We start from the raw sequence: 14,712 nt of genomic DNA on the forward strand, positions 1-14,712 counted from the left end.
CACATGTTTAACTCTCCTTTTTGCTGGTATTTTATTCATGAAAGGTTAGGGACATTCCCCTGTGGTGTAGTGTGACCCCAGACATGCGTGTGTTTGTGTGCGTGCGCATGTGTGGGTGGAGGTTGGGCGAGAGTACACAGAATGGCCTTCTAATAACGTTAACCTGGGGTTAGTGTAGGGAGGGCGGCACGGTCACATCACAGGAAGACTGATTACGGCTGCGTCCCATATGGCTCCCCTTCCCTACATAGTGCACTATAAAGGGAATAGGGTGCTATTTGGGACGCAGCCCAGGCTTTTCATCTCTCTGCAGTGGAAAGCCCATCAGCCAGCCATCTCTAGTGCTGAGGAAAGAAGCAGCTGTGGGAAGGGACCCAGCTCACTTGGTCGATCAGTGTGCGTGTGTGCATATGGGTGTTTGTGTATGTGTGGGCCAAGCATGTGTGAACATAGAATTACATATAGAATTTATAGGATCTCTGTGTGTGCATGTGTCTGGGCTGGTCTATTTAAGGTGCTGAGCCATACTCTGTAGAATAAACCATTGGGAGAGAGAGGTTGTAAATCCCCAGGCTGTGCTCCATGATGAAATATCTGCCGGCTGGTCGCTCCCTGCTGTTATTCCACCAGGATTAATGGTTCCCAGACGCTAACTGTTAGCCCTGGGATGGGTTACACTTAGAGTGTGTCCCTCACACACACTGTACACTCTGCAGCCCTGTTCCAATACATTGAAAATGCACCCTTCCTTCTTTTACACCTGGTTTCTGTTGTGTGTGAAAAGGTCTGATGAAGAATGGTCATTCCACTAGGCTTAACATTAAAGAGATTCTCTGGTACTTTTATATATTTTTAGCCAGTAGTTCTGAAAGTAGTACTCACGAGCAAAAAGTGGTCCCCGAAGATTGCGTACTATGTCATATATGTGCACCACGTCATTGCTCTCTCTCACTCTGCTGTGTTTGGATTTTTTAGCGGTCACTCAAATGGAGAGGGACTGAAGCTCATTGGCTAAAACTCGACTTGCTAAGGGGCTGGCCCAGGTGGAGGAAAATATAGGGAAAATGGCGCAGCACAGCTTCCAGATAAAGTTGCTTTCAAACTAGGGATTTCGTGGCTAATCGATGTAAGACAGTAATTCTGCTCATAGATTATGCATGTATGAACTACACATTGACATCCAGCCCAAACCGGGAGTTAAAAAAAATACTTAGTTTCAGAGCATGTCTTTAACCTCACTTTTCGAGGCTAAGGCTAGGTCCGGCTAAAAAATCTCAGATGTAGGATCTTAATTTGAGCCAGTTTACTACATCAGGAAATCAATCCTGCAGCAACAGGAAATGGGAATTATTATGTGGATTATAATGAATGGCATTTTTTTGTAGGAGTTGATACATTTTTGTTACGGCAAATCAAGTCTGAAATGTTTAAGTGGAAATTACAAACTTTAGAAGCCTTTTTAAACCTAGAATAGACTACTAGTTTGCATTTCCAGCTGTGCACTCGCGAAACTACCTCTAACTTCCTTCATACTGGGCACATAGACATAAAACTGATATTCCACAAGTTCATCTGACTCCGGGGAAGCAGATAAAGTATCCCTTTAATCTGATGGGACACCAGGAGTTACAGGGCTCTCTGTCCTTGTTGTATATGTGTGTATTACCGTGCTCATTTAGCCTAATGGCCTATCTGCACTGTTACCGAGCTATGGTCCAGAGCTATGGTCCAGAGCTATGGTCCAGAGCTACAGGATCATCCATCTGGCCCCTCAGCGCTAGGCATTAAGCGATAGGGAGGCTCACTAAAATGGGTCAAAGCCGCTACCTGGGTCAAACGCAGGCACACAAACACACACACACACTCATGCATGCACGCACGCACACACTCTCTCTCTCTCTCACACACACATGGTTGGACCCCCCCATCGCAGGTTGCATTCACCATCACTGCAGTACTATGTGCTCTATACTATCTGGATTTAGAAGATCATGTTGCACTATGTGGCTTTTCATTGGGGAGAAATAATCAAATTAATTCAATTATAGATCTCTGTGGATAGATAAAAGTAACTGGATTGATATCAAAAGATGAGGGAGGGTTAGTTTTGTGTCTGTGTCTGTGTCTGTGTGTGTGTGTGTGTGTGTGTGTGTGTCTGTGTCTGTGTCTGTGTGTGTGTGCGTGCATAGATGTAGGATCAATAGAAGCTGTTTAAGAGTTATCCTGAGCACAGTAAATTCTGGAGGAGAGGAGAGGTGTGTGTGAATAATTTACTCTCCAACCATGAGTTAAACTCACCCTGTCTCTCACCTTTCTACTAGCCCCATAAGAATCTGGCTAGGTACCCAGGACGTTGGGAGATTACTTCAAAACCTGCCACTAGGGGCAACAGTGAGCGCTATTACCATCAAGTGGGCTTGCGGTTTGTTGCTAGGGCGCTGGGGATGGCGGATGGGCGTAACCAGCAAGCGCTGGCTCCGAGGGTTGCATGTTCAAACATTGTTTTATCCCTATCCCAAACCCTAACCTTTACCTTAACCATTCGGAATTAATGCCTAAACTTAACCGCCAAGTAGTTTTTGTTTTAACCCTATCCCAAACCTTATGGACAAACGTCGGATATTCTGAAGTGAGACTGCGAGAGCTTGCTGCTAGTCCAACCACCCAGTGTTGTAGTCGAGTCATTAAGCCTAGAGTACGAGTCGAGTCCCAAGTCCGCTGTGCTCGAGTCTGAGTCGAGTCACGAGTCTCTATTGCTGAAGTCTGAGTCCAAGTCTGAGTCACCAATGGTCTAGTCACGAGTCAATTTATAGTTTGTCTTATTATTCAATTGTTTCTAGTCCCCGCCATATGGCAGTATATCTCCAACTCATTTACTAATCATCACTACCTCACAAGTTCTACTCAATACCTGTTTTTCCGTACTTATTTATTACATAAATTAATCAAATCACCCACTGACATTTTTGTAGGTTTTATATTGCATAGTGAAAACTAAAGGGAGACTTGTCAGAACCTGGCTATGAGATGCAGGGGGGAAAGTGGGAGGGAGGAGCGAGACTACAAATTCAAAGACACAGCCTACTTTTCTATACACAAGGGGAGAGAGAGACAAATAACTAGACTGTTGTTTTAGTATTAAACTCAATACTAGTATTATTTTCAATGTTGTAAAGCAGTTTGTGTTTCTTAACCAGGCAAAGCTAAGTAGTAGGCTGGTTACTGGTCGTTACGGAGAAGCTAGAGAGTCGCTTGCACGATGTGTAGCCTATGATCGGAGGCGGAGTCGGAGCCAGAGTGGAGCCTGCCCACACTCATCGCTTGCTCCCCTGCAGCTCACCAGCTGATGTAGGCTGTGTGTGCCGGGTGTGGCTGGTCCTACCCACTGTTAAAGAACAGAACCCTCGCTGCTTTGCGCACCCAGTGCTGCTAATATTCTGCTCATCATAGTCATGAGAAGGCGAGTCCAAGTCACCAATGGTGGAGAAGGCGATTCCGAGTCCGAGTCACCATTGGTCAAGTCCAAGTCATGAAACTGCAACACTGCAACCACCGCAGATACACAGAAAGCTACCACCACAGATACACAGAAAGCTACAGTAATCAATGCACATCCTGCCTACAGAAAGGTAATTGTGTAATTAACTAAGTATACCTGGAATAACCTGTGTGCGTCAGCCTCATTAGTGTACAGCAGGACCATTATTATTGGACCAAAGCCCTAGCCGCTATAGTTGCAGTGTGTTTGGCCCACAGACTCATCATTAACATTATTTACCCAATGCCTGAGCGGGGCAATAAGTGTGTAAAGTCGTGGTAAAACGTTTTGAGAATGACACAAATATTAATTTTCACAAAGTCTGCTGCCTCAGTTTTGATGATGGCAATTTGCATATACTCGAGAATGTCATGAAGAGTGATCAGATGAATTGCAATTAATTGCAAAGTCCCTCTTTGCCATGAAAATGAACTTAATCCCCCAAAAACTTTTCCACTGCATTTCAGCCCTGCCACAATAGGACCAGCTGCCATCATGTCAGTGATTCTCTCGTTAACACAGGTGAGAGTGTTAACGAGGACACGGCTGGAGATCACTCTGTCATGCTGATTGAGTTAGAATAACAGACTGGAAGCTTTAAAAGGAGGGTGGTGCTTGAAATCATTGTTCTTCCTCTGTTAACCATGGTTACCTGCAAGGAAACACGTGCCGTCATCATTGCTTTGCACAGAAAGGGCTTCACAGGCAAGGATATTGCTGCTAGTAAGATTGCACCTAAATCAACCATTTATTGGATCATCAAGAACTTAAAGGAGAGAGGTTCAATCGTTGTGAAAGCGGCGTCAGGGTGCCCAAGAAAGTACAGCAAGCACCATGACCGTCTCCTAAAGTTGATTCAGCTGCGGGATCGGGGCACCACCGGTGCAGAGCTTGCTCAGGAATGGCAGCAGGCAGGTGTGAGTGCATCTGCACGCACAGTGAGGCAAAGACTTTTGGAGGATGGCCTGGTGTCAAGAAGGGCAGCAAAGAAGTTACTTCTCTCCAGGAAAAACATCAGGGACAGACTGATATTCTGCAAAAGGTACAGGGATTGGACTGCTGAGGACTGGGGTAAAGTCATTTTCTTTGATATATCCCCTTTCCGATTGTTTGGGTCATCCGGAAAACACCTTGTCCGGAGAAGACAAGGTGAGCGCTACCATCAGTCCTGTGTCATGCCAACAGTAAAGCATCCTGAGACAATTCATGTGTGGGGTTGCTTCTCAGCCAAGGGAGTGGCCTCACTCAATATTTTGCCTAAGAACACAGCCATGAATAAAGAATGGTACTAACATATCCTCCGAGAGCAACTTCTCCCAACCATCCAAGAACAGTTTGGCCAATACCTTTTCCAGCATGATGGAGCACCTTGCCATAAGGCAAAAGTGATAACTAAGTGGCTCGGGGAACAAAACATCGACATTTTGGGTCCATGGCCAGGAAACTCCCCAGACCTTAATCCCATTAAGAACTTGTGGTCGATCCTCAAGAGGCGGGTGGACAACCAAAAACCCACGAATTCTGACAAACTCCAAGTATTGATTATGCAAGAATGGGCTGCCATCAGTCAGGATGTGGCCCAGAAGTTAATTGACAGCATGCCAGGGCGGATTGCAGAGGTCTTGAAAAAGAAGGGTCAACACTGCAAACATTGACTCTTTGCATAAACTTAATGTAATTGTCAATAAAAGCCTTTGACACGTATGGAATGCTTGTAATTACACTTATACACTATACCATAGTAACATCTGACAAAAATATCTCATAACACTGAAGCAGCAAACTTTGTGAAGACCAATACTTGTCATTCCCAAAACGTTTGACCAAGACTGTACGTGTGTGTTTTGCTAAAAGCGCCCCAGTGACCTTCAGCTTTATAACTGTTTAACATTGCACTGTTTAATCATCGTCATTATTACAATGGGGGTAGTCCTATAGCTTAATATTCTGTGTCATTAGGGGTTGCAGAGGGAGAAGAGAGGTAACACTAATGAGTCTCCTATTACCGCTAGTTAACAGGGAAAGGAGTTCATCTGATGGGACACCAGTAGAGGGAATATAGTCGGGGGAACAGAACAGGGTTGTATTCATTAGTGCACACCGTAGCAAACCAAGTTTCTTGTTGGACAAGTTTAGGTAGTGCCTCTCGTTTTGGTCCGTTTTCTTCTGTTTGGTTTCTTGTGAATACGACCCAGGAGTTAGAGGTAAAGGGTCTCTTCAATCATGACAAGCTGAAAATCTACCTTTTATACGTCCTTGTTATTCATTTTATTTTGTTACTACATTATAATAGTCTCCTGAGTGGCGCAGTGGTCTAAGGCACTGCATCGCAGTGCTAACTGTGTCACTAGAGATCCTGGTTCGAATCCAGGCTCTGTCGCAGCCGGCCGCGACCGGGAGACTCATGGGCGGCGCACAATTGGCCCAGCGTCGTCCAGGGTAGGGGAGGGAATGGCCGGCAGGGATGTAGCTCAGTTGATAGAGCATGGCGTTTGCAACGCCAGGGTTGTGGGTTCGATTCCCACAGGGGGCCAGTATAAAAAAAAAATAAAAAAAAATAAAAAAAAAATATATATATATATATATATATATATATATATGTATTCACTAACTGTAAGTCGCTCTGGATAAGAGCGTCTGCTAAATGACTAAAATGTAAATGTAAATGTATAATACATTCAACAATGCTGGCATAAAGACAAATAATATCTAGTGCTGAGTGCAAATTCTGGTATTTAGAGGCTTTGGTTGGTAGCTGCATTGCAACAAGTTTGAGAATACCTCTGGTAAGGAACAATATGCTACAGGGAGGAAAGCAGCTACTAAGCTTGTAGATTTTTGTACACATGTCCTGTTCGATTAAGAGTTAAAACTTTCAGACACAGGAGGCATGCACACACACCAAACACACGTGTGTAGCATGCCGCATTCTCAGTATCCCATCAGCTTTGAAACAAGGAGTGTTCACTAGTTTACTCCAATTAGGGAAGGGGTGGTGGGGTTGGAAAGTAATAAAGGGAAATATATTTTTTAAAATGATATGTATGTGTATATATGTATGTATGTGTGTGTATGTATGTATGTATGTGTATGTATGTATGTACAGTGAGGGAAAAAAGTATTTGATCCCCTGCTGATTTTGTACGTTTGCCCACTGACAAAGAAATGATCAGTCTATAATTTTAATGGTAGGTTTATTTGAACAGTGAGAGACAGAATAACAACAATAAAATCCTGAAAAACACATGTAAAAAATGTTATAAATTGATTTGCATTTTAATGAGGGAAATAAGTATTTGACCCCTTTGCAAAACATGACTTAGAACTTGGTGGCAAAACCCTTGTTGGCAATCACAGAGGTCAGACGTTTCTTGTAGTTGGCCACCAGGTTTGCGCACATCTCAGGAGGGATTTTGTCCCACTCCTCTTTGCAGATCTTCTCCAAGTCATTAAGGTTTCGAGGCTGACGTTTGGCAACTCGAACCTTCAGCTCCCTCCACAGATTTTCTATGGGATTAAGGTCTGGAGACTGGCTAGGCCACTCCAGGACCTTAATGTGCTTCTTCTTGAGCCACTCCTTTGTTGCCTTGGCCGTGTGTTTTGGGTCATTGTCATGCTGGAATACCCATCCACGACCCATTTTCAATGCCCTGGCTGAGGGAAGGAAGTTCTCACCCAAGAATTGGCGGTACATGGCCCCGTCCATCGTCCCTTTGATGCGGTGAAGTTGTCCTGTCCCCTTAGCAGAAAAACACCCCAAAAGCATAATGTTTCCACCTCCATGTTTGATGGTGGGGATGGTGTTCTTGGGGTCATAGGCAGCATTCCTCCTCCTCCAAACACGGCGAGTTGAGTTGATGCCAAAGAGCTCCATTTTGGTCTCATCTGACCACAACACTTTCACCCAGTTCTCCTCTGAATCATTCAGATGTTCATTGGCAAACTTCAGACGGGCCTGTATATGTGCTTTCTTGAGCAGGGGGACCTTGCGGGCGCTGCAGGATTTCAGTCCTTCACGGCGTAGTGTGTTACCAATTGTTTTCTTGGTGACTATGGTCCCAGCTGCCTTGAGATCATTGACAAGATCCTCCCGTGTAGTTCTGGGCTGATTCCTCACCGTTCTCATGATCATTGCAACTCCACGAGGTGAGATCTTGCATGGAGCCCCAGGCCGAGGGAGATTCACAGTTATTTTGTGTTTCTTCCATTTGCGAATAATCGCACCAACTGCTGTCACCTTCTCACCAAGCTGCTTGGCGATGGTCTTGTAGCCCATTACAGCCTTGTGTAGGTCTACAATCTTGTCCCTGACATCCTTGGAGAGCTCTTTGGTCTTGGCCATGGTGGAGAGTTTAGAATCTGATTGATTGATTGCTTCTGTGGACAGGTGTCTTTTATACAGGTAACAAGCTGAGATTAGGAGCACTCCCTTTAAGAGTGTGCTCCTAATCTCAGCTCGTTACCTGTATAAAAGACACCTGGGAGCCAGAAATCTTTCTGATTGAGAGGGGTTCAAATACTTATTTCCCTCATTAAAATGCAAATCAATTTATAACATTTTTGACATGCGTTTTTCTGGATTTTGTTGTTGTTATTCTGTCTCTCACTGTTCAAATAAACCTACCATTCACATTATAGACTGATCATTTCTTTGTCAGTGGGCAAACGTACAAAATCAGCAGGGGATCAAATACTTTTTACCCTCACTGTATGTATGTGTGTATATATATACACTGCTCAAAAAAATTACACAGACTGTCCAGGAGTTGGCGGATGCTTTAGTCCAGGTCTGGGAGGAGATCCCTCAGGAGACCATCCGCCACCTCATCAGGAGCATGCCCAGGCGTTGTAGGGAGGTCATACAGGCACGTGGAGGCCACACACACTACTGAGCCTCATTTTGACTTGTTTTAAGGACATTACATCAAAGTTGGATCAGCCTGTAGTGTGGTTTTCCACTTTAATTTTGAGGGTGACTCCAAATCCAGACCTCCATGGGTTGATACATTTGATTTCCATTGATAATTTTTGTGTGATTTTGTTGTCAGCACATTCAACTATGTAAAGCAAAAAGTATTTAATAAGATTATTTCATTCATTCAGATCTAGGATGTGTTATTTTAGTGTTCCCTTAATTTTTTTGAGCAGTATATATATATATATCTTTTATCTTTTTCTTTTTATCTTTTAGTCATTTAGCAGACGCTCTTATCCAGAGCGACTTACAGGAGCAATTAGGGTTAAGTGCCTTGCTTAAGGGCACATCGACAGATTTTTCACCTAGTCGGCTCAGGGATTAGAACCAGCGACCTTTCGGTTACTGGCACAACGCTCTTAACCACTAAGCTACCTGCCGAATATATATGCGAGAGAGAAAAAAACATATGGGGGATTGGAAGTGATGCAGACAATTACATTGATGGAAGTTACAATCTATCTGCAATATTAAAGCTGATCTACCCCCTAAAAAAACCAAAAACAAGGAGTGACATGCTCTCCGATTGAAATGTCAGGCGCCATGTTAACACTCTCTCCCACCTCCTTCATTATCCTCCATTTAATTGTTCATTTGTTACAGCGTCCAATTATTCCGCATCTGCTTCTTCTCTCCGCCGCCTCACATTCCACCTCTCAGTTCGCTAACTCCCTCCCTCTCTCTCCCCCCTCCCACTCTCCCTCATCCCTGTCTCTCTCCGTCGGGCAGTGAGATGAAGCAGGAGCTGGCGGAGGAAGGCAGCAGATGCTCCATCCTCTCCAAGCAGCACCGCTTCAACGAGCACTGCTGTATCCGCTGCTGCTCTCCCTTCACCTTCCTGATCAACCCCAAGCGCCCGTGTCTGGACTGCCAGTACAACGTCTGCAAGACCTGCCGCACCTACAGCAAGCGGGAGAAAGCCTGGCTCTGCACCGCCTGCCAGAAGACCAGGTCAGTCTACTACGGTCGGAATCTGTCTATCTCACTGGATGAATGAATGGATGGAGAGAGAGAGAGGGGCAAAGACCGGAGGCGTGAGAGAGGGAGAGCAGAGGGAGGTAGAGGGGGAGAGAGAGGCGGATAGATGGGTTGGAGACTGGGGAGAGAGGGATGGAGGGAGAGAGAGAGAGCAGGGAGGGAAGAGTGAATGAGGAGGATACTATACTACCGTTGCTGTTACTACTGTCTGTCAACGCTGACCAGAGTTAGTTAGGATGGAGGGAGAGGGAGGGAGAAAGGGAAGACGGGGGAGTGAACAGCATGTCATGCCGGTGTCGGAGAGGGCTCTCAGGAATGAGGGGAAGGACAGAGGGGAGGAGAGGGAGGGTGTAGGTTGTGAGGAAAGGAGAGTTGAGAGAGAGAAGAAAGAAGAAAGAAAGGTGTTTTTTGGATGCTGCAGGTGTTGTCAGTGTATTCCATGTTGTATACGTCCGGAGGAGTGACTTCCTGTGTGTATGCTTGCGTGACACCTGCATGAAGCTAGACTAACAAGGCTTCACCGTATTGAGCCGCGTTACATGGGAGGATGATGAATTGAGCTGAGTGCTATGTTGCGTTATATGGGCTATACTCTATGCTATGGGCTTGATGAAAACCTGAACACTGCTTTTCATGGGTGTGTGGAAAGCTGTTTGTGTGTGTTTTCCCCTAAGGGTGGGTAGACTTCATATGACGGGATGTGTTATGTCATGTGTGTGTGTGAAAGGGGATATCTAGTCAGTTGTACAACTAAAAGCATTCAATAGAAATTTCTCTCCCGCATTTAACCCAACCCTTCTGAATCAGAGGTGCGGGGGGCTGCCTTAATCGACGTCCACGTCATCGGCGCCAGGGGAGCAGTTGTTGTTGGGGGTTAACTGCCTTGCTCAAGGGCAGAACGGCAGATTTTTCCACCTTGCCGGCTCGGGGATTCGAACGAGCAACTTTTCGGTTACTGGCCCAGCGCGCTAACCGCTAGGCTAACTGCCGCCCCAGCATCACACTGTGTGTTGAGTGTGTCAGCCTTCTGAGTGGTTTTAGATGTATAGAAATGTCTGAAGGAGGGTGCAGTCAGTTTTATCTCTACCACCTGAGTCTCTGACATGGAAAACGAATGTGCTCCACATCGTACCATCTATGACAGTGATATGACACTGTGTGTGTTTGTGTGTATGATGATGGTGAGTGATTGCTGAACATGCCAATGCGAGGGGGAAAACGTGATGTGTTTTCTCTCTCTCTCTCTATCTTCCGCTGTGTTTGTGTGACTTATTTTTGCTGCATTGTATCGAATTAGACACGCAGCCCCAAACTGGGTTTACGAGATGAAAGGGTTTTATCGATCAGAATGGAAGTTGGTTGTTCTCTCTTTCTCTCTCTCTCTCTCGCTCTCTCTTCCTCTATTCAACCCCCTGTTTTCTTTCCCTCCCTCACCCCCCCCCCCTCTCTCCACCCCCCGTCTCTCTCTCCCTCATCTTTCCTCTCCCTGATACTACCCTAAGGCAAAGGGCTGTAACTCTCTCCAACTTAATGTTAGTGAGATGAGTAGAGGCTTTGATGCCCCCAGCTCTTTAATACGCACGCTCATTACCGTTCAGCCTGAGTCACTGATGTAAATTATACTAAATGCTATCATAATATCAACAACCATCATGATGGGATGTACAGATGAAGTCGGAAGTTTACATACACCTTAGCCAAATACATTTAAACTCAGTTTTTCCACAATTCCTGACATTTAATCCTAGTAAAAATTCCCTGTCTTAGGTCAGTTAGGATCACCACTTTTATTTTAAGAATGTGAAATGTCAGAATAATAGTAGAGATAATTATTTCTTTCAGCTTTTATTTCTTTCATCACATTCCCAGTGGGTCAGAAGTTTACATACACTCAATTAGTATGTGGTAGCATTGCCTTTAAATTGTTTAACTTGGGTAGCCTTCCACAAGCTTCCCACAATAAGTTGGGTACATTTTGGCCCATTCCTCCTGACAGTGCTGGTGTAAATGAGTCAGGGTTGTTGGCCTCCTTCCCCGCACATGCTTTTTCAGTTCTGCCCACAAACTTTCTATAAGATTGAGGTCAGGGCTTTGTGATGGCCACTCCAATACCTTGACTTTGTTGTCCTTAAGCCATTTTGCCACAACTTTGGAAGTATGCTTGGGGTCATTGTCCATTTGGAAGACCCATTTGCGACCAAGCTTTAACTTCCTGACTGATGTGTTGAGATGTTGCGTCAATATATCCACTTAATTTTCATGATGCCATCTATTTTGTGAAGTGCACCAGTCCCTCCTGCAGCAAAGCACACCCACAGCATGATGCTGCCACCCCCGTGCTTCAAGGTTGGGATGTTGTTCTTCGACTTGCAAGCCACACCCTTTTTCCTCCAAACATAATGATGGTCATTATGACCAAACAGTTTTGTTTCATCAGACCAGAGGACATTTCTCCAAAAAGTACGATCTTTGTCCCCATGTGCAGTTGCAAACCGTAGTCTGGCTTTTTTATGGCGGTTTTGGAGCGGCCTTTCAGGTTATGTCGATATAGGACTCGTTTTACTGTGGATATAGATACTTTTGTACCTGTTTCCTCCAGCATCTTCACAAGGTCCTTTGCTGTTGTTCTGGGATTGATTTGCACTTTTCGCACCAAAGTACGTTCATATCTAGGAGACAGAACGTGTCTCCTTCCTGAGCGGTATGACGGCTGCGTGGTCCCATGGTGTTTATACTTGCGTACTATTGTTTGTACAGATGACGTGGTACCTTCAGGGGTTTGGAAATTGCTCTCAAGGATTTTCCCATGATGTCAAGCAAAGAGGCACTGTGTTTGAAGGTAGGCCTTGAAATACATCCACAGGTACACCTCCAATTGACTCAAATGATGTCAATTAGTCTATGATATCATTTTCTGGAATTTCCCAAGCTGTTTAAAGGCACAGTCAACGTGTATATAAACTTCTGACCCACTAGAATTGTGATACAGTGAATTATAAGTGAAATAATCTGTCTGTAAACAATTGTTGGAAAAATTACTTGGTCTAACCGACTTGCCAAAACTATAGTTTATTAACAAGACATTTGTGGAGTGGTTGAAAAACTAGTTTTAACTGTATATCAAGACAGCACTTTTCATTACCGCATAAGACGGTCTCCATCCCAAATGTCACCCTATTCCCTATATAGTGCACTACTTTTGACCATGGCCCATATGTGTGTTCTTAAACTAAACACTCACGAGAATCACAACATCGATCCGATTACATTCAATCCAATTGCTTTGTGTAGCTTAAATGATTTTGCCGCCATGCAATTTAAAAGATCAAAGCCGCAATGTGCTTTCTTTCTTCAGTCATAGTACTTACTATTAGCCTGTATATTTCTCACACACCAGCAGTAGATGTAGCTATCATTCTGTATATCACCTAATTTCAACAAGGACAGAGCGTCCATCGTTTCCCCACTGTCTCATGAATTATCACACTGAAATACTACAGTCAACTGTAATAAACTACTACTATAAAAATCCACTACCATTTCATCACCTTGCCTGATATCAGGCCATCAGATCTGGGTGTGGCGGTTGGCATGTGACTGCCGCATATTTCTCCTGGCGCGGTACTGTAGTATACTGCTGTAGGTGTTGATGGACAGACTGTATGTGTGAAACAGCCTGTCCGTGTGGCTGGCTTTCTTCTGGACGTCAGCCTCTACCACAGCCTCACAGAAAGAAGAAGGGTGTATGAAATGGAGCTCCGCAAACTGTTTTAGGGCTTCAAAATAATAATAATATAATAATAATAATAATATGCCATTTAGCAGATGCTTTTATCCAAAGCGACTTACAGTCAAGCGTGCATACATTTTTTTTTTAGGTATGGGTGGTCCCGGGGATCGAACCCACTACCCTGGCGTTACAAGCACCATGCTCTACCAATTGAGCTACAGAGGACCACATCTATGTCTATCAAAATGTTATGGCTTTTTAATTTGAAAACCCACATTGCAGTATTTATACCGTAGCTATTTCTCACCTGATTACATCAATTCATAATAGGCCTATGGTTTGGGTTATAAAAACGTACTGGTTGATTTACACCAAACTATGATTTTGCATTATCTGTTCGCTTTTTATGCTCTTCCTATGTGCACCAGAATGATACAGACTTCATTTTGGCTGCAATTGTCTTCACCAGGGTTGTATTCCTTAGTGCACACCGTAGCAAAACGTTTTTCAACGGAAAAAATGGAAACAAGTGTTTCTTATTGGACAAGTTCAGATAGTTCCTCCCTGTTTCAGTCTGTTTTCTTCCATTTGGTGCCGAATAAATACGACCCAGGTAGAGATGTACTGTAACTGAGACATAGATCGTGTCAGGCAGGTATGTGTGCTAAGAGGGTGGAAAGGTAATCAGATTGATGCTAGCTTCTTCTCCTGTGGGTCTTCACTGTAGTGACAGGCCCGTCACACTATCTGCCTGTAAGTCCCTGAACTCACACACACTAGTATTCACACACATGTACGCAGGCACACGTATACACACACTCACACACACATGCCCCTACCAGTCCTGAATGAGCAGGTGCATTGAGCGTCTCAAGCGTGACCGTGTCTAGTCTGGTCATATTAACCGTGCGGTCCATCCCTGGGTTCATACGCACACACGAACACACAGACACAGACACGATGGTTGACTGGCCAGATACGTTTCTGTCTTTCTAATGAGAAATACAGACACATGTCCTCACTGTCTGGAAAGCCTTTTCCTCCTTAGAGTCACAGACATTTACTACCTCTCTTAGGGAGGGAGAGAGGGAGAGAGGGAGAGCGAGAGCTGAGGAAATAGAGAAAGCTGAGGAAATAGAGAGAGCGAGAAAGCTGAGGAAATAGAGGGAGAGAGAAAGCTGAGGAAATAGAGGGAGAGAGAAAGCTGAGGAAATAGAGAGAGAGAGAGAAAGCTGAGAGAGAGAGAGAGAGCTGAGGAGAGAGAGAGAGAAAGCTGAGGAAATAGAGAGAGAGAGAGAAAGCTGAGGAAATAGAGAGAGAGAGCGAGAGAAAGCTGAGGAAATATATATGTATATATACAGTGGGGAGAACAAGTATTTGATACACTAACGATTTTGCAGGTTTTCCTACTTATAAAGCATGTAGAGGTCTGTAATTTTTATCATAGGTACACTTCAACTGTGAGAGACTGAATCTAAAACAAAAATCCAG

The 14,712-nt window shown here is 44.4% G+C and overlaps 1 protein-coding gene across 1 annotated transcript in view; it reads left to right on the forward strand.

The window, feature by feature from the left end:
* LOC311109024 (rab effector MyRIP-like) overlaps positions 1-14,712 on the forward strand; it is a gene marked incomplete at both ends in the record, with an annotated part of 164,821 nt that overhangs the window by 86,343 nt on the left and 63,766 nt on the right. The window contains 1 exon segment of the mRNA XM_084151808.1: positions 9,243-9,464. Coding sequence (XP_084007934.1) covers positions 9,243-9,464 — 222 coding nt within the window.

This window comes from Coregonus lavaretus, assembly GCF_964263955.1.
Source record: "Coregonus lavaretus genome assembly, chromosome: 34".
Lineage (NCBI taxonomy): Eukaryota > Metazoa > Chordata > Actinopteri > Salmoniformes > Salmonidae > Coregonus > Coregonus lavaretus.